At 45.6% G+C, this 20,712-nt stretch overlaps 1 protein-coding gene across 5 annotated transcripts in view; it reads right to left on the bottom strand.

The window, feature by feature from the left end:
* TNS2 (tensin 2) overlaps positions 1-20,712 on the bottom strand; it is a 138,524-nt gene that overhangs the window by 23,496 nt on the left and 94,316 nt on the right. For all 5 annotated transcript variants that reach the window (XM_053370130.1, XM_053370150.1, XM_053370140.1 and 2 more), the window contains 14 exons: positions 19,971-20,009; positions 16,459-16,497; positions 14,313-14,362; positions 12,867-13,038; positions 12,007-12,057; positions 11,040-11,162; positions 10,666-10,730; positions 10,445-10,528; positions 8,742-8,854; positions 5,989-6,049; positions 5,786-5,864; positions 4,268-4,397; positions 3,489-3,554; positions 1,078-1,194 (listed from right to left, as the gene is read on the bottom strand). In XM_053370130.1, the coding sequence (XP_053226105.1) occupies positions 1,078-1,194; positions 3,489-3,554; positions 4,268-4,397; positions 5,786-5,864; positions 5,989-6,049; positions 8,742-8,854; positions 10,445-10,528; positions 10,666-10,730; positions 11,040-11,162; positions 12,007-12,057; positions 12,867-13,038; positions 14,313-14,362; positions 16,459-16,497; positions 19,971-20,009 (1,189 nt within the window). The remainder of the gene's footprint in view (positions 1-1,077; positions 1,195-3,488; positions 3,555-4,267; positions 4,398-5,785; positions 5,865-5,988; positions 6,050-8,741; positions 8,855-10,444; positions 10,529-10,665; positions 10,731-11,039; positions 11,163-12,006; positions 12,058-12,866; positions 13,039-14,312; positions 14,363-16,458; positions 16,498-19,970; positions 20,010-20,712) is intronic.

Here is a 20,712-nt window from a genome sequence, read left to right as displayed (position 1 = left end):
CATATATACACCTTTCGAGAGGCCATTACTCATCCATCCATTGATCCAACTCATCGTTATACTTTATTTTCCAAATTTATGGCACTCTTTCTCCCCAAACACACACATTGCAGAAGATGGCCTCCTTTCTCTAAATATCAGCTCTTGCTGGGAGGGAGGAAGGAGTTTTATTCCATCCTGTTGACGTTTTTCTGGCATTTGAGGCAGACGTGCCACAACTATTAAATTCCCATTTGCTTACCTCCCTTCAGTATTTTATTTATTTTAGTTCGTAACGAGTTTACTTTAAGTGGATGTTAGGAGGAAACTGTAATCAGGGTTGACTGCGTAAAAACCAGCTGCTGGGATTACAGCTCCCAGGGGCAAAAAAGTCACTTTAGTCCAGATGTGTCTGTGCTGGGGAGGAGCCCCATCATCCTGTCCAGACTGGGGTTTCAAACTCTGAAACACCAAATTTCTTTAAAAATCAAGGGAGAACTTTGAGCTCCGCTCAACTACTCAAAGTGTAACCAATGCAGGAAGTTAAGATGGGCTGATTGAATTGTGGTATGTATACAGCTCAGTCTTGAAAGAAGCCTTAGAGCCAACAGCAGAAAGCTGCCTGAAGCATCCTTGTGAAAACAAAAACTAATCTCAATATTGTCCACTTTTAGATATAAACAGAGTGTATGGTGCTTAGATATATGCATGTGTGTACGGCTGAGTCACATCTTATGTGCATTAATCCTATGTGATTTCAACTATATGCATTTGGCTGCAGCTCCAGTCCAGGGTCCCTTCCAGAGTTTTTCTTCTGGCTGTGACGGATCTGCCTTCATCTCTCGGACCACCTTCCTCCTCCTCCCTTCCACAGGCAGAGTGAGGGGAGGCAGTGGAGACACCAAGAAGGTCTCACCACAAGGCTCTTCCTGGCTCCTCAGAAAACACACACACATACACAGTGTTGCCCAAGTAGTGTGGCAATAAGGGTGTAAGTGCAAGGAAGAGACTGCAGGAATGTCTTTGTTGGAAGCCGCCCAGAGTGGCTAGGGAAACCCAGCCAGATGGGCGGGGAACAAATTATTATTCCCTGTGTACCTTCCAGGCTGTCCTCATGGTGCAGGTTGAAGTTTTCATAGGAGTCCCAGCGCACTATGGGATTGGAGATGTTGTAATCTACTGCAACAGCAGCGTTGTTCCTGTAGGTCTCGCGGCCTGGGGAAAGAGACAGGAAGCGCCAGAGAATCTCAGCATTAGAAGGATTAAGTGCATTCAAGATAACGTATGGAATGGAATGGATAGCATATCCAATGGCTGCACACCAGTCAGCAGAGTTATAAAAAGGATTGTGGATGTGCATATTTACTTAACTGTATAACCTAGGATTTTCTGCAACAGGCTCAAGCATGACTGACAATGTTTTTAAAAAGCCTAATCTGTGGGTTTTTTAAAAACAGGATTCCCATGTTTCTGTCACTCTGCCCAAGATAGATCTAGTCAAGCCCCCATGTAAGGAGTGCATTTCTTCATTTTCTACTATGCCAGTTAATGGTTACCTTTCACTGCAACGGGAAAAATAAAACACTATCATTGGGAATGCATTGAAGTAAAGGTAAAAATCTGGCTACCCCGGAGACCAGGTGTTCTCCTCTGTCTCTGGTCAGCATCCTGAAGGGGTGTGCAATTATGGCCTCTCTCTCTGCGGTGGCCCCCTGGTTATGGGACATGAGCCCTTTCCACTCAAGTCTGGTTGACACTCTTTCCCCCGTTTCATTGCCAGCTCAAAGCGCATCTATTTACCCAGGCATTTATGCAATATCAGCTGTGAGTTTGGACGGAGGAAGTCACTCTGCACCTTTGAAGAATGATGCTCTTTGCTGTCATTTATGTTGTTTCGAAATTTGATGCATTTACAGATTTAAAGTTCAATATTTTATTCTGTTTGTACCCTGCCGTGGAATTCTTTTCGATGTATTTTAAATATTTTAAATAAACAAATAGATCAGCAGGCAGAGCATAGAGAGACATGTATTGTACCAATGCTCTCCAGCCCCTTCCCATATATCCCAGGAAGGTGGTTTTTAGTGCTCTTATTCTGCCTTTCCTTCAATAAGCTCAAGCTGTGTACCTGCTTCTCCAAACCCATTATATCCTCGCAACAGCCCTGTGAGGTAGGTTAGATTGAGGGGTAGTGAGTGGCCCAGTCACCCAGCAAACATCATGACTAAATGGGAATTTGGGGATCTGTGTCTCCCTAGACTTAGTCCAACTCTCCAACCACTAGACCTTATGGGACATCTGCACCTAAATACCCTGAAAGCATTGGGGTCATCACAGACGGATCAGAATGCCATGTTGACTGACCCCTGGTTTTCAGTTTCAATTCTAGTGACAGTAAATTCAAGCCATCTGGATTCCATTTTGGAGTGGCTGTTTACCAACCCCAAAAATTAATAAGTAAAATAAAGGCTTGATGTGCTGAACTTGCTTTTCTCCATCTGCACACTGGTTTTTCAGGGATTCCCTCCGATTCAGAAGCTTTACAGAAGCTAAGGAAATGTGGATCTCATCAGCACCTGGATGAAAGACCACTGGCAGCTACTCTGGCAAATGCTACAATTTTGGCAGAAGGTTCCCAAATGAATTATCTTTGAAGTGAAAGAATATAAGACCCATAGTCACCACCCTGCTGGCTAACAGAAGACTTGAAATCGAAACTATACTTCTAATGGTTTTCATTCCACAGGAATAAACCTCCTAGTCCATGGTCTGCTTGCAGTTTGCCTCTTTCCTTGTCTCTTTTCTGCCCACCCTCACTCCTGTGATCATGGTATACATGCAGCCCTGACCATACAAGGAAATGGGAAGCTTAAAGAAAGCAGAAGGAAATGCTTTGATCTCCATCAACAGATGATGCTTGCTCACCCCACCTTCACCACCGGCAATATTTGCAGGACAAAAGGTGTTTCTATTGGTCTGGTGGTCCAGGGGAAGGATCACTCTAAGCAAGGAAGATGTCACCCCCGCTCCCCCCCCAAAAGTGCCATGGTACTTTAAGATGCTTCCAAATGACACCATTTCTCTAAAGGCAGATCAGCACAACACACCAAACACACCTCCTTTCGCCAGCCATAAATTGTGGCCTTCCAAGATGCTTGATAAACCACCCCAATTCTTGCAGTCCCAAGAGAGAAGCAAAAAATGAACATAATAATCACTCAAGACAGTACTTGTAGGGGTCTCCGGAAGTCTCCCATCTAAGCCAGATCAAGACCTGCTCAGCTTCAGCAAGACTCCCACCTCTGGCTGCCACAAGCCAGTGGGGATGGGCCCAAAGGCAAAGGTGGGTGGAGCAAGGGTCGGACAAGAGAGGCCAGAGGGGGGCTGAGGTTCCCCATTCCTTCTTTAGGCCATGCACTGAGACCTGACTTTTGGAACGACCCAGGAGGTGATTGTGGCGTAGTTCATGGTACTGCAACCATATCCCTCCAACTCTGTCATCCACCCACCTTTAATTTTCTCAGGGCTGGAAGAGAAGACAAACTCCACACTTGCTTCAAATGGAAACCGTTCATCTAGGGAAGGAAAACAGAGATATGAGGTGAATAGCCTGACTGTTGCGCCTGGGCTCTTATAAGGCAGGAGAGATTACCTGCATCACATGCCATGTTCACACAAACACTGGCTTTAGTGTGAAATGTACTTGCAACCCCCTTCACCTAAAACCTGAGGTTGTTCTCAAGGTGTGTTCTGTAGTGGAACCTTGCAGAACTAGACTCTAGGAGAGCCACATGTTCAGCAAAATCTTGGCCTCTACAACTTAAGGCTGAATTCAGTTTCTGAATGCTTCCTTCAAATAAAAAACTCCTTCATGAAGATAAATAACGCACCAGGGAGAAACGGTTCTGGCCTACCCTCCCCCTTCCCAATGTCCATGTGCAACACATTTTTCACTTGCAGGGACAGTTTAAAAATGTGACTCCTTCTCTTTGAAGTCCTAAGTGGTAAAGCCTGGGATGGACTCTATCATGGAATTTTGCTGAACATGCAGACCAGTCCTTGGTCTGCTGCAGCAAGCATATGAAGAGATTTTGTGGCAAGAAATAGGTTCTTGTCTACAAAAACTCATGCTGAAATAAATTAACCTTACCAGACTTTGAGTACACCTGGGGAAATTAATGAACAAGACTAAGTTGGGTCCATTGATTTCAACAGGTCAGCTCTGAGTTGAATGTCACCCTTTTGCTTTGATTTCTTGTTGCCTAAGGATTAGGCCTCTTGCTCTCACCTCTCCAGGCTTCATCCAACTCATCTTTACCAAACCACAGTTGGGTGCTGTGGATGGTGCAGGTGTGGAACTGGACCCGGAACACAACATCACGCTCGGTGCCCTGGAGCTGCTTATGGTAACATTTCACCTAAGAAAAAGGAGGGGAAATGAACATAATAATCACTTGAGGCATAGCTCTCCCAGCTGGCAAGCAGGCTTCTGCTACTACCCACCATACACAGATGTCTGGGCACGCTCAAACGTTCACATACACCAAGCCCACAGATTTTGTACACATTTACTGTGGTACCGTTCTTTTCATGGTCAAGGAACATTGACAGAAAGTACTTGAGTTGATTCAGAATATAGGAAGATCCTGCTGGATGAGGCCAACGGCCCTTCCAGTCCAGCTTCCTGATCGCACAGTGGCCAACCAGGTGCCTGTGGAAAGCCTGCATCCAGACTGAAGATGCTGGATGATGAGCTCTCTAGAGATCCAGTAGCAATTATTTTATGCATCAACTTATTTTGTCTTCAGCCAAACTGGAAGAAAACTGAAACTCTAAGAGTGTGGGAAACAGATGAAGTGATGAATCGGCTAATTACAGTTAATAAGCCTGTCAGCGTTTCCTAGGAGTGTTGGAAATTGCTTGAGAAAGAGATGAAAAGAAGACAATGTTCCAACCAGAAAAGACTGGCTGATGAAGATGATGGACTATGCTGAAATGGCAAAATCGACCAGGAGAATCAGAGACCAGGACGAGAAGAAGTTCAGGAAAGAATGGGAAAAATTTATAGCTTATTTAAGAGAACATTGTAAACAACTAAAAACCTTGGTGGGATTAGAGTAATACTTGTAAAAGACAAAATATAATGGAAGGGCGGAGGGAAGTCAAGGGATTCGGAGAATCCTAAATGTGAATGTGATTGAAATGTTTAATTTGAAATTTGTTATGTAATTTTTTTAAAAGGAAATTGCTTGAGACAGAGTCATCGCTACATCAGGGTACAGCCCCACACTTCCTCTCCACTCCCCCTACCTCAGTCATCTCCAGTCAAACAGATTTCATAATTTTTGGAGACATTATTTTAAAATATGTAAACCTGCTGACCAGAGGCAAAGGTGAGGTGAGCCACTTCTGAGTCACCTTCTCAGGAAAAAACAGAGACAGAATGGATCATTTGTTTGTTTTAAATAATGATGTCAGAATCTCCACAGGGGTATCCAGTGTGGTGGCCTCCAGTTGTTAGACTCCAACTTCCACCAGCCCCAGTCAACATGGCAAATGGTCAGGGATGATGGGAGTTGTAGTCCAATAATATATGGAGGCCCCCAATCTCACTACCCCTTATGTAACAGCATGTTCTACACTTAGAAGGAAGAGAGCGTACTTGGGATCTCTTTACCAGCTACGGCATAATTGCGTTTCTGAGTCTTAATTCTTCCTTAAGAATATAAAGAAGCGCCTTGCTGGATCAGAGGCCCACCAAGTCCAGCCTTCCCACCTTACATCCTGATCTCCTGCCAGCACTCACCAGGACATCCCCTTTCAAGAGCAAGGCTGGCTCCAGACTGATGCAGAGCTTCTGAGTTCCACCAGAACCATGAAGACTGCTGTAAGACAGGAAGAAACAGAAGGACAGCTGGGATGGAAGCTATAAGGAGATTGGCCCTTATCTATGAAGAATTTGGAGGGTGACCTAGGCATTTGCCCGAGGCAGAACCCACTCATACTCACTAGATCCCAGACGTGTACACCAGCTGCATGGACTGGTAGATCTTCAAGAAGGGTTGATAACCTGGAAGAGGAAAGATGAGAACGTAAGAGAAGCCTGATGGGTCAGGCCAACAAACTCAATACCTTTTTTTTTTTTTAAGATATTTATTGAAATTTTCCACTTTAATACATTAAAAAAAATCAAAAAAGAAAAAACAAGAAGAGTTAAAAACACATAAAGTTTACAATCCTTATTTTTCTATATTTCCCTGACTTCCTCACACCTCCCCTTCTTATATTCCAATTCAAATTGTTAGTTCAACAAGTTCTTATCCCCAATTTTTAACCTTTTTCTATTTAGTTCATTTTTAAAAAGCCAATTTTACCTTACAAACATCAATATTTATACATCAATTCTCATTCTTAAAACTTTTTTCTAAAGTCGACCCAAATTCCCTCCCACGACTTCCCCAATTTTCATACAAATAGCAAAACAAAATAAAAGCAAAAACAGATTGTAATTATGCACCCTTTGGATCCCCAAACTCCACCTCCCCTTTCCCGGTTTCAATCCCCAACAAATGTCCATCAGTCTTGATCTACTATCAGCCTGGAGATCTCACGTCCGAGGCTCTTAATTCTCTCTCAATTCCTCTCTGCCGGTTTTTTTTTATAGTCCTTAATATTAAACACCAGATCTCGGAGAAGCTCTAGCCAAATGGGATCCATATTTCTTCCAGCCAGACCTCCATACTTAAAAGTGGAGCCCGAATCTTGTTTCTTACTCCTTTCAAGTCCAAATGTCCCCAAAGCTCCAACTTCCACCTTAATCAGATTTGTAATCCTTGGATCTTCAGATCTCCACATAAGAAGATCTCTCCATTCTTCAATCTCCAATTCAAACCAGATTTTCAACATCAAGTTCTTATTTTCCTTTGTAGCCATCATGTCAGGCCTCTGGCTCTCCTTTGTCATCTGCAGCATTACAGCTCCTCCTTCCTTTTCCTCAGGAACAACATATATCTCTTTCTCCACACTCTCAAATCTTTCAAGTTTCTCTTCTTGTCCAGCTGCATAGACTTCCTGAGTCAAGTCCTTATCAAATTCAATGAATTTATTTACTGTTAAGTCCAGAGTTGCAACATTTGTAGCCAAAACATCAATTTGGCCTTGTAACTTTCCCAAGAGAACAAAAACTCTGTCCAATTTAGCTTGTATTTTCCCTCCTTCAGCCATTCTTGTAATGCCCCAAAACCCCCTCTAGAGGGATTTTGGTTACTTAATATTCCTTCCAGTTCAAATCCAAAGTCAAGTTAGTTTGTATCAGTTCTTCCTTATTTTCAACAAATTGTAACCAAATTGTAACAAATATAACCAGCAGAGACAACAGAAACAAAGTTCTCTTTTTCAGCTTTGACAGCTAATTTGACAGCTGTCAAACTCTTCAATACCTCTTCAACAGGCTCTCTCGCGGATCACTCCCGGGTCCGGGGGGGTGGCACTTCAGCTCCCAAAATTAGCTCTTATCCTCCAGTAAAATTACTTATACTGCCAAATCGTGAAATTAATGTCTTTTATCCAATAAACAAGAAAAAATTCTCTCGACCTTAGTTAGCTGATCCTTGCTTAAGATTATTTACAAGATGGGGAGACGGACTTCCTGTTTGCGCCTTCCCCGATCGTGCCTAATTAAAAAAAAAATTTTTTTCTTTGTAAATCCAATTTCCGTACTACTCACGGGTTGTTGCTTTTAAAGTCCAATTGTTCACAAGAAGAAGTCAGCGCTCTCCGACCATGGCATGCGGCTTCACTCCGCAGGAGAAGCAGTCGACTCTCAGCACCGCGTCGCTCACCCCGTCCCCCGTTCCGAAGCCTTTAAAAAGGCTCCTTTGCGGGTCGGGGGGCGCAAATGGTGCCCGCCGAGTCACCAAGTTCACAGGCTTCACCGCCTGTGATTTCCGGAGCTCGGAGGGAATCCGCCATTAGCCGATGGCGCTAACCCGGAAGTCCCAACAAACTCAATTCCTAAGGAAAGTTGGGCATGTGTATGTAATTTGGTGACTCTACTGATTTTCAGTTCTAGGACCAGTACTACACACCTACACCCCCTTCCCCCACATCTGGTGGCAGTGAATTCCCTAACTTTATTATAGTGTATTGCTCTCTTTACTGGGCTTTAAGTGCCATTGTTTAGGTAGCCCTCCACCCGCAAAAGTGAGGTTTCAACACAATTAGAAAACCCCAAGTACAAAGAAATCTTTTGGAGGGGAACCCTAAAAGGCAAGGGTTAAAACAGCCCACCAGTGAAGTCATGGAGCAGGCCCAGCAGGCACAGACTGCTGACAGCTTTTGCAGGGTGAGGTGGGGTAGGGTTGCAGACACAGGGAATGGGAAAAGGAACCGTGTGTGTGTGTGTTTGTGTGTGTGTGTGTGTCACACTGCAACATTTTGTTGCAGGTCCCACACATGAAGAATTGTCGATCAACGTAAATGAGCAACTTCAAGATCTAGTGTTATGAGAGAAAGCGAAAAATCTCCCTATTTGTGCTCTCCATGCTATTCTTAATTTTATAAAACCCAACCAGGTCAGTTCCCCTCTCTCCCTCTTGCTTTTTCTCACCCTTTTGGTCACTCTTGTTTGACCTGAAATAGTGCTATGCACAAATGTGTGCAAGAACAGACGGGAGGTGCAAGCAGGCTTTTAAGCCATGCCCATGCCAGTCTTGCATTTGAATGGGGAGATGTATTTTCTGGACATCACCTGCAGCACTTACCTCCTCCAGCCCCAAAGGTAGGGATAGCTGGGAGAAGAACATGGTGCAGAAACAGGGTGTTGCTGTTCATCTTGATGGTGCCTGAGAGTAGCCCACTAAAATACTGGATATACCTGTCCACAGGGAAAAGAGAGAAGGGTCAGCCACAAGCTCTTAGGCTTACCAACAGGATTCCAGGAGAAATTCTGGGTCTCAAACCTACCTCCTCCTTTACCCCTTAGCCTCTAAACTCCCTGTTTCATAATAGCAGCCGAGAGCCCCAATAGGTGGGAAGTCCCTATCTGTGTCGTACCACATCTGACAGCCCACGGGGTGGGAAGTGTCCCAAAGAAGAAAACATCTCCACAATTAGAAAATCAGCATATTGGGGATAAAAGCTGGCTAGAATCCAGCTCCCCAATGTCTAGTTACCTCTGTATAGGAAGATTTTTTATGTGTATATGGGGGAAAATTCACTTGTACCAGGTGCTAATTCAGATGATTCAGTTGGCTTTGACAGCTTCAAAGCCTCCAGGCTTTATCAGGCTAACAGGAGGTTTACAGCTAGCCCCCTGAATCACTGCCACTCTTCCATCTACACTCTCCATCTCCAAATCTCTGCAACACAGCGCAGCAGCTACTACACCTGTCCAGATGACCAGGTCTGCTTGGTGGGAGCATAACAGCTATGCAGCCCCTGTTAACTGCAGGTGCTTTGGGAGTGGGCTGTCCTGAGGGATGGGCAAATCTATCACTTTTGGTTTCTTGGTTTCTCATTTTTCCATTCTTAAGTTCAAGTCTCCACATCATGAAATCCATTTTTAAATCCTCATGAAAATGCATAAGCATTTTAATACAAATTTCTCCTAATACACATTTTTGTATGCAATTTTGCCTATCATACACATTTTAGCAAAGCAATTTCCCCAAATATAATGCATTTTTATGCTATTTTTACTAGTATATGCATTTTTATGCAGAGTTTGCCCTAGTATATGCATTTTTAAAAACAAATTACACAGGATCATCCACACCTCCACTTGTCCCATGCCTTGCAAGCACGGGTCCAAGCCGCTTTCTGCTTGTCCCGTACAATCTAGGCAAACATCCAAGCAGTTTTGCCTTTGCCCTGCTACGTTCCCCCAGAAAATCTGCTCTTTGGTGCTAAATCGGAACAAACAACAACTGTGGAAAAGCAGATTGCCGTTTGTTCCGATTCAGCATTAAACCACAGGTTTTCCCAGTGGAAAGCAATGGGGCAATTTAAAGTATGGATGAGCCCTTAGCTGGAGAACTGCACTGCAAAATTCGGAGAAGTGCAACTTTTGAAGGATGGCTGTTTCGGTTTGTGGATTGTTCCAGAAAGTGCAAACCAGGTAGATTTGTCTTTAAATGTGAACTGAATTGAATTTTTCCTTTGTTCCTAAGCTATTGCACCTAACACTACCAGCACCTTTTCTCTCCCTGAGGATCTTGTGGATTTGTGAGAGTAGAAGGGCACACTGGATAGCCAGAATGGTCTTCAGGCACAAGGGCTTCATATCTAGTGCAACATGCACACAAACACATCCACCCCATTTCTGTGTTTTCCTAAAGTTTCTCACAGCACACCCCTGCAAAGCCTTGAGATGGTGCATTTCCCACCCATCCTGCAGTTTATTTTCACATGCATGACAGTAGAGGAAGAAGGGAAAGTGGGGTGGGGGTGAAGCTGCAGGCCTCACCTCTTCTGGGAGGGTTGCAGAGAAGCAGCCACCTTGTCCTCGCAGAACTTGCGCATGGTCAGCGTGCTGAGGGCCTGGTCTGCACTGAGGAAGAAAGAAAGGAAAGAGGCCAGTGGCATGCTGCCCCCTGAGGAGTCTCTGTCTTGAGCTGAAGACAGAAGCCAAGTAGAGTTACAGCCTACCACACACACCTACAGCCCCCTCCCCACATTGCTTGGTACCTTGCAGAGATTTTGCTGTAGTACATGTAGGCTGCCACGATCACGCCGGTCTTGCCCTTATTGCCCTGGCACAAAGAGGGAGAAGGAGAGAGAGAGAAGGCATTAAACACTGGAGCTAGGACCATAAAATGCAGCAGCACCATCAGCCTAGGAGTGCAAGAAGTTTCCCAAAAAACTATGGGAACCAACTCAGAGGCAGGGGGAGAGACAGAGGAATGACTGTGAGAACCCACAGATCATGACTTGCAGAAGTCAAAAGCCCTTTCCTCAGTCTCTGGTGTCTTTGCAGTCCCCTCTGTCTCCACCATCCACAGCCACTTCCCCTAAATGCCCATCTATAATGGCCAGGGAAATTAGGGCATTTCCCTCTGCACCTTGCAGTGAAGCACAACCACATGCTGTGGGTCTGAGTTCAGCCAGGTCTCCATGGCTTTGCAGATGGAGCAGATTTTGTCCAAAGGTGGGGCGTGGAGGTCTGGCCAGCCAAAGTCTTGCACCTGGGCCGGGAAGGAGAGAGAAGCATAGGCATTAAGGAGGCACATGTGTATAGGAAGGCAGAACAAATGGAACCAGAGCCAAGAGAGTCAGATTGTATTTTATTTTTTACTACGGAACAATGGGAAAGAGCATCTGCTTTGCATGCGGGTGGTCCCAGGTTCAATCCCCAGCATCTGGGAAAGACTCTGGTCTGTAACCCTGGAGAGCCATTACCAGGCAGGAGTGGACAGTGGAGTGGCATCACACATCTGACCTCCAGGAGGAGAGTTGTTGCAGTCCAAGTGCACTGGCAGAGCCAATCCAGTGGTCTTGTACCACGTTGACCTCACTGCCACCTTGTTCCTCCTCCTCCTTCTCCACTCCCACTAAAAAGCAGCAGCAGCAGCAGCAACAACAATATGACCAACTGGTGAGCAGGAGTGCCCCACCACAACACCTGCTACCTCAGTCAATGCAGAAAACAGCTGGACCAACACTCTGACTCAGCCCAAGGCAGCGTCTTACGTTCCCTATATCCTGCTACTGGAAACCCAAGTTTAATTATGAAAATGCAAATCAAAGAAATCTGTAGCTTACCCTTCACACAGCTACAATTCCTAGCACCCTTAACAAACTAAAGTTCCTAGGATTATTTGGGGGAGTCATGTGCCTTAAATGTGTGATTTGCATACGGCCAAAAGTGACGGCTGCAAGCTTGACTCACTATCTGTTTACCTTGTGTTTAGAAAGGCACAGACAGTTATTTTGCAAGTTTCCATTGTGAGAATTTTCAAGATCCACCACCACAAAACTCCGTCCCCAGGTCAATATAAGCATTTGAGGCCCAACCCTTCTCTCCCTCACCTTGGGGTTCAGCCTGATGATGTCATGCCGCTTCTCTGACAGGTTGAGGAGCTGTTGACACAAAGAGACATCTCATTGGTCTCTGTTACTCACAGTGACCCCCTGGCACGATTACCAGCCAGCCAATATTGTACTCATCACGCCAGTATTTCTCTGCCCCTCACCAGCACAAGCTGCAAAACCCCACCAGATTCTAACCGGGCTCTGCCTGCTCTAGTTCTGCCACCAACCCAGGGACTCTGTTTTTAAATTAAAACATTGGCAACCCTTCCCCATCCTCCCATTCCAACTTTTCTCCCCCTCCCCAGACCAGTTCCAATCTTCTGTGCTCCCTGTTCCTTTGCAAAGCCTACAAAACGCAGAAGTGTGTCTGTACAGCCCAGAAGAAGAATACCCATAAGGGTATCTGAATTGGCGGCTTGCAGATTTCCAATGCCATACTTCAGGTAGGAGACTGAACTGAGGAACAGGGAGAACAGGACGAATTCCAAGGGATGAGCTGTAGCTCAGGGGCAGATCACTTGTTTCTCATGCAGGAGGTCCTAACTCCTACCCCCCGTGTCTCCAGATAGGGCTGAAAAACACCCTTGCCTGAAATCACTGCCAGATAATAACTGAGCTAGATGCACCAATGGTTGGGCACAGTATAAGAAAGATCCCTACGCTCCTGTGCTGAGCATCCTGTGTCTACATGGTATGCTGCTCCCCATCTCTCTAAGAAGCAGGCATCCCTCACACACTCACTCAACCCCAGGTATCCAGAATGGCTCACTTTTTGATTTCACGTGCCCACCCTTCAATGGCCCCCTAATTGATTTTTTTTACCCGTTGCCACCCCTGGCTTCCCTTGGCTTCTTTACCATGTACTTGTCCTCATGCTTGGATTTTAGCATCTGGGCAACCTCCCGAAGGTTGCCACGGTAACGCTGCTCCTCCAAGGCCAGGGGGAAGAAGACAGAGATGATGCGCTCAGTGATGTAGGTGAGGTCAAAGTCATACTTGCGTTCCATCACGTGGTCTAGACTGAAACTCCTGAAGGAAGGAAGGAAGGAAGGAAGGAAGGAAGGAAGGAAGGAAGGAAGAGTTGAGGAAAGCAAGCCATGGTTGTTTTCTAATCCGCACAGGCCCAACTTACCACACTGCAGAAGGGACCAAAGAATAGAATAAATGTTGATGGAAAAGAGGGGATTTCAGAAAAGATGTCCCAACATGGTTTCTAATTTGCCAACTGGTTATTTATGATGTTTGTGCACAACAGTATAATGGCACTTTCAGGCATTGTGGTTTCGCTTGGGCCATATAGTCCATTTTTCAGACTATAGGCACAGGTCTGGGATTTCTAGGTCTGTTCCCAAGTGGGTGGTTTTTTGTCGTGCTGTTTTCCCTGGGAAAACCAGCTGTTTACTGCTGAATTGGAACCAGTGGCAATCCACACAAAACCTAATCAACGTTTGCTCCAATTCAGTGGTAAACAGTGGGTTTTCCCAGGAAAAGTGGTGTGATAAAAAAACCCACCCACTTGGATGCAGACCTAGAAATCCCAGACTTGTGCCTCGGAAGCAGGGCACAAAAGGAAGTGCTTCCTGCCTCACAGAATTTAGCTGAGTGGGGATTAGACGGTGATGTGGGTGAGATATACCAATCTCCATTTTCTGAAGTTCCACTGATGAAGCAGAAGTCTACATATGTTAACGCCATCCCCAATGAATTAAGCTTGAATTAAGCAGGGATCTATTCAAATACAGGCACTGTGCTGACATGTGGAACAACTGCAACTATAGTTTGCATTGGAAATGAGTTTACATAATTGGGACTTGACTTACTGAACATTATCAATATTATTGTATATCAAACCACCCCTGAGCCAAGGCTCCTGAGACAAACACCACAACCTCATAGAAAATATGATCTCAAGAGATCATAAGGCCACACTTCAAAAACAAATATACTTTAGAAATTGCACTGCCTTCTTATTTGGGTGCTGATTTTGGAGGGGTTCCACCAAAAGTTGAAGGGGGTGGGGGAGGCAGGCTTGCCCATGACAGATGTACCTCAAAACTATTGCTGGGCCATTCCTGGGCCCATAAACATTATAGTTTCTCTTTGTCTTTGTTCCAGCTGAATGTGGCCAATCAGAATTGGTTGGAGCATTCCAGACACATGCCTTTTGTAATCACGGAATGGTATTTAAATTACCACCTTCTGCAAAGCACAAATCTGCCGCTTGCAGAAGTTACAGGATAACTATAGGTCCCAAAGGCAAGTCAGCACGACAAGAATGCAAAACCTAAATGCAAACCCCTTACCTGGGTAGCGTGTTCCGTTGCTTAGCAGTGTTGAGGGACTTGGTAGAGCCCTGAAAAATAAATGTGGGGAGGGAGGAAGTCGGGGGAAAGCCATCAAAAAAGCACTTCCAAAGCAAAACAGCAAGCAAGAACAGAGTGATTCTGACTGAAAAGAGCAACGAATAGCATGCAGGAAACAGAGCAACAGATTTATTTCTATTCATTGCTCTGAAGCAGGAGTGTGGCCAAACTTTTTTTTTGCCCGAGAGCTGCATTTCCCCTTGGCCAGCCTACCAGGGTCCATATGCCAGTAGTTAGCACGTGGCCCACATATGGGGGAGGGGGCACACACCTTCATATATTTGCACACTGGCATACAGTTTCCCCACCTTAGCTCACAGTGCCCCCTCTCCACTCATCAAAGGACTGATCTGATGACCAGGGAAGGAACAATATGCATATCCATAGGGGCGCTGAGCCCCACCCACCACGGTACTGTGCCCACATTCCCCCCACTTCTGCTGCTCCTGTCGTCATCCAATGTCAGATCTACGAATTCTGCCATGGAGGGAAGGCGTCTGCACTGCTGCCTCCCTCTGTCGTAGGCTTGTGCCCCCCCCATCCCCACAACCCCCCAAGCAGAAGGAAGTCTACAGGTTTGTGTCTCATCTCACTACTGCAGCACATCCTAGCTCAACATAAGGGAGTTTCCAATGTTCCTGTGCTCATTATTCATGTTTCTTTAAAGTGTGCTTAAGCTGGTCACCCTTGCCACAACTAGCCAACTGCTATTTGCCCCTAAAGATGAATTGGATGGCTGTTCCTGGATGGGGCTCAACATGGGTGTTTTTCTTTCAAAATGAAAGCAGCCCGCTTAATAATGCCTTTTGCAAAAGCACAACTAATGTAAGATGTAGTTTGTCTCAGAGCTGTGAATGAGGAAACCCTGTTCTGAATCATGCTTCTTGTATTAACCCACTAACTGGTTTCAGCCTCAGTTCCCCACCTGCAATATAAGGGCTAATAATATGAAGATAACAGGGTAACCATTGCCATTACTAAGACTGATGGGCTGAGAATGTCTCCTTGAGTTGGTGGATGAGATTTGTAGAAAAAGCAAATAGGTTTAGGGCTCTCTCCTTCTCAGGCTACGCCTCTTAAGAACAAAATATAATGATCTTAATCTTTTCCCTCGCTCAGATTAGCATGCATAGATTAATAAATAGATATCTTTGAAAGTGAGAAGTTTGTTTTCATCCCTTCTATCTTAATTGACTCACCTTGATAGAAAGGTTTTTAAAAAGTGAACTTAACAGGTTCACTTTTGACATATCTAATAAAAATATGTCAGGAATTTGCAGGAGCTGGAAGATGTACCACAAAAATATTTATCTTCAACCAAAACTTTGGCTGATTAACATTCTATGGCCTTTTGAATGTGATTGTGAGAAGGCAGGTTATTGGTCTGTTCTTGTTTTATTATGTATTTTGTGTTCTCATTTTGGTTTTTTTTTATGTTGTGAACAGCCCTGTGATCTTTGGATGAAGGGCAATATACAAATTTAAATAATAATAATAATAATAATAATAATAATAATAATAATAATAATTTATGTTTAAAGTGGTAGAAGGCCACTTTAATTAGCTTCCCCAAAAGAATCCCGAGAAGCAGAATTTGTTGAGGGTGCTGAGCCTTGCTAGGAGGCCTCTATTCCCCTCACAGCATTACAGTCCTCAGAGTGGTTTAACCATCGATCTGTCTTCGCAGGGAACTCTGGAGCACCTGGAGGAAAGAGACGGAGGCTGCCTGCAAAGCCAACTATCTTCCCACCTCAGCATTTTTAAAAAGAGAGAGGGAGATTAGAAGAAGTTAGAGAGAGGGAGAAATGAACTCAAGTTATGAAACAAATGTGTCTTTGACTAATGTGCACTGAACCTAATGCGATTTTAACGAACGAGTCATGAAATGAATAAAGACCTTTTAAGTAGAAAAATGAATGTAATTACAAGCAGAAGAAGAAGAAGAAAATGCCCTTACATGCCCTTCCTGATTACATGTCAGCATGGTGTCTAAAAACACAGTTTTCAGTCGCTAGTGAATCAAACTTTAGACTGGAAAGCCCCGCAGGCAGAGTTAAGAGAGAGTTTAGAGAAAGCAAAGTCTTACCAAATGCTCAATACGCCGGACTGGAGCTGTATTCCTCCTCTTGACAAATGGGGAAGAATGGGGAGAAGGAGAGTGTTTAGGAAAGCAAAACAAAATCACAAAGAAGAGCATTAAATGCAAGACAGCACCATGCAGTGCCTGGGACTCTCCCCAGCTGCAGTGGGGGGCCTGAAGCTCATTCCTTGATGGCTTGATCCACAAACCGGAGCCAAAGGAGAGGTACGCAGGGGCAACAGCAACACGACACCTTCCTACTAGGTTAGCCTTTGCCAACCTGGGGTCCTCCATATGTTTTGGACTACAACCCCCATCAACCCTGAGCATTGGCCTTGCTGGTTGAGACTGATGGGAGTTAGAGGTACCACTAAAAAGCGAGTAAAATGGAGCTACTACTGATAATGGCTTCCTCATGTCAAATTCTCCTCCCAGCTACAGTGTAATTAACCTTACCCCCCCTCTGATGTCAAAAAATGTGCATTTCCACAGCCCTACTGCCCACGACACCTAGTAGGGAAAGCAATGATGTCACGACACAGGAGTGGGATTTAAAACGTATTATAGAAGGGAAGAGGGAAAACTTGATATGGGAGTACAATTTTCAGTGGCAGACCCTAAGTTTTAAGAAACTTCTCATACCCTCCCTAAATGAACTGCAAATTCACAATTTAAAAAAGAAACAAGTACAGTATGCACATCCTTGTGATCTCTGCAAATTACACGACCATTCTTTCCATGATCATAAGGTAGTGAAGTTGATATAAAACAATAGCTTGATATGGCCCAAGCAGATCACACTGTTTTGATGGGGTGAGGGCATTCAGCAGCTTGCCACGTCCTGGCAACAGGTTTCAACAAATGCACTCACCACAAAGAGTGTGGCACCACCCTCTGGCAAGCCTGATGAGCTTGCCTTTCCCTTGGGGTGGGAGGTTCTCCAACAATGCATGCTTCCCCCAGCTTGCCCCTCGAGAAATTCTGCTAAGAGCTGGAACTACCATTTTTGGCTTGGTCAACAAGCTCAGCCAAAAATTGTTGACCCTTGCTTGCAAACTCTTTGCTTCGCATGGATTATTGCAGCCAGAAAGGCAGGTTGCAATCTTTTAATGTCAGCATAGTCAAAAGAATGTCTCGCCGTGCCAAACACAAATGACTTACAATTTCATTGTGCTGAGAAAATTCCTGCCCTCCCCCCACACCTTGGTCACTGAATGGACAGCTATTAATAAGTTGTCAGCCTGGTTCCTCTTTACATTTCCTGGAGACTACTTGTCTCTCACTTCCTTTACTGTCTGTTCAATTTGGGACAACCTGCGAGGGAAACAGAGCCTGCTCTCAGGACTGGGAAGAGGCGGTGGACATTTGGTTGCACTTTAGAGAGGATACACCTGTTCTTTCAAGCTCATTGTCATTGCAGCAAAAAGCTGGCAAGCCATCTGATATGCCTTTATTGTGTTTTGTTTTGTAAGCAGAGAAAGCAGTTACAAACTTCAAAAAAGGACAAATAGAACAAGGAAAAGCATAAAAAGGACAATCAATAAAAGAGAGAAAAGTAAACAATACAGCGGAGCTACAGATAATTAGTATCACATACAGCTTTCTTACTATCTTGACTTCTCTAAAAGCTAACATGAAGCCACTTTCAGCCACTTGCAAGGCTGAGGGAAAGCTAGCGTCAAGGAACCATCCATCTCCTAAATCACTAAACCAGCCATGAGCTGAGTCTCCTGAGTCTTCCTGACCTGTGAGGTCACTAGAATACCTTTGCTGATCCCAGATTCAAGGCAAGTTAAGGTCACAATCAATTTGGGAGTGGGGTGGGGGTCTGCAAGGCCCTCTGGAGCAAGCTAGTTGGACAGCCTCTTGTCTGTATCTTGGCATTTCTGTGAAACATTCCTGTATGGTAGACAGTAGCCCAAAAAATCATTGTGCTAACAATGGTGCCTTTAGCGGGCCCTTCTTGCACTGGGTGGCGTAGAACGCCTCTCAGTTGCTAACAGGTTAGCTCACAGGGAAGGCTGCAACTCCTGTCTTGGCCCTCAGGAAATAGGCCCATCAGACGTCAGCAGCAAGGGAATGCATCCTCTCAAGTTGCATTATTAACATTTCTTTCATTCCCTCTTCAGTGGGAGATTTTGCTTCCTGCTACCATTAATCTGGTCTGGTTCCTTGCAGTTGTTGTTTCACATTCTCACAGCAGCACTTACGAGCTTATGAGCCGGGCCAATACTGTTCCCACCAGGCTGTGCATCCCATTTCAGTACCTGAGGCGGATCAGGAAGTGCTGCCCTGTCCTACTGTTGCCACCGCTCCTGCCACTACAATTATCTGCCACTGCTGCCTGAACCACGTGTCCTGCCACATCCGTTGCGGGCAGAGAAGCAGCACCATCATGGCACCGATTTCAGACAAGATCATGCCCCAAATAGCCCTGATCTTGGCTGAAACTGGTGCCAATGCTGGCGCCACTTCTTTGCTGCTGCTGCTGCTCGAGGTGGTGTGGTGCCTGTGGAAATGCTGCCTCAGGAGCTTCCGCCACCTGAGGCAGTAGCCTCACCCTGCCTAATGGCTGGGCTGGCCTTGGTTCCCACTGCCAAGACCAAGAAACAGAACGTGTCCAAGAGAACACAACAAATCAAAGCTCAGCTGGGCTTTCAACCCAGGAAACCACCTCTCCCTTCCATGTTCCCATCCACGCATCTATACACTCTGAAGAAAGGACTTTCCTTACTGACTACTCTCACAAACCTCCACAGGAAAGACCCACCTATAACCTCAACTGCAATTTGGCTCATAAGGAATAGCTCATCAGAGAACTACTTCATCAATGGCCGGTGGTGGTGGTTGGAATCCACCCACCTGCCAGTATTTAGCCTTCCTGGTTGTGGGACATCTGTCCCCCCATAAACTGTTGGACTCCAATTCCCATCATCGCTGAGGCCATTGGCCACGCTGGCTGGGGCTGATGGGAGTTGCAGTTCAACAACATGTGGAGGACACAGATTCCCCACCCTTGCTTTAAGCAGCGGAGTCACCCACTGTGATTTGCTCATATACAATCTTCTCTCTAGGAAGGAACTCCTGGGGAATTCTATACTTCTATGAAGGAACTGCAGATATGGGGCAGAATCTGACAATGCATTGCACAGGCTGACTGGGGGCTTCTGGTATCACATACACCTCTCCTGCCTCATCCTTGGTAGCAGTTTTGTCAACATAAATTAGTTTATCATCATTTTAAAAGTTCCAAACAAATGTTAAATTGGTTGGGAGTGTGCAAGACAGACAACTCCATCAGTGTTTGGTTTGCTGATGCATATGCCTGCCAAAACCTTTGCAGAGGTGAAGCCAGGTGAAAGGCAAAAAAGCATGGTGAACTTAGAAATACAGCTGCATGCTGCCACGCTTTGTGCTAAATCCCCATCCTCACCGAAGTAAAGCACAGCAGGCAGCAACTGTGTAGGGGATGGGGAAAGGCCACAGGGAAGGCATAAAACATACAGTGGACGACTTACCAGTTCAGGTAGAGGGAGGGGCTGGCAGGATGACGCTACCTGGAAATGAGAAGAAACAGAGAATGAAAAGTCCGGCTGCACATCCCTGGCTGCTCAGCTGAGAGGCCTCCCAGATCGCCAGCATCCCCACAAACAGGGCTTTGCAATGACCAAACCACCCCTTCCTCTCTCCATGCTCAGGAGTGGTGGGAGTGGAGAAAGACTCTTGCTCGGCTCCTCGGACTGCCTCTCTACAAGGCGGCAGGATCTGCCTCTTTTTCCCATCAGGGTGTTTGCTTTGGCCTGGGCTGGGCCCTTCCAATGACGGCGCACACATAGGCAGCAATTCATCACGGCTGGGAGGCAGAGCGGGCGACACAGCGGTGGGGGCTCTGCTATATATAGAGAAATGTAAACAGGCTGCACCCCACACCCAGGAGGGAAGCACAGGGAGGCTATTCAGCCCGGCTGCTCTCCCATCTCACCTGGTGAAGCTGCCTTTGCATCCCTGGGTGACCTATGAGAGAAGAGGGAGGGACCAAGTGCCGTCTCCTTCATCTTCTACAGGTTCTGGCACTGCTGCTTTCAGGGGACAGAGAACTCCCACCTCCCCTGGCAGCCTGATCTAAGGGATGAGGCCACGTCAGCAAGGGGCTTGCCTTGCTCCTCCATGGATGTTACTAGCAACAAATAATTGAGTCGGAATTTATTAATATTTGTTCAACTGCTGGCTTTCACTCAACACGCGCACACATGAATGTGC

This window comes from Podarcis raffonei, chromosome 2 (genome assembly GCF_027172205.1).
Source record: "Podarcis raffonei isolate rPodRaf1 chromosome 2, rPodRaf1.pri, whole genome shotgun sequence".
Classification (NCBI taxonomy): domain Eukaryota; kingdom Metazoa; phylum Chordata; class Lepidosauria; order Squamata; family Lacertidae; genus Podarcis; species Podarcis raffonei.
Note: the sequence above shows the minus strand (reverse complement) of the source record. Positions and strands in the feature narration are given on the sequence as shown.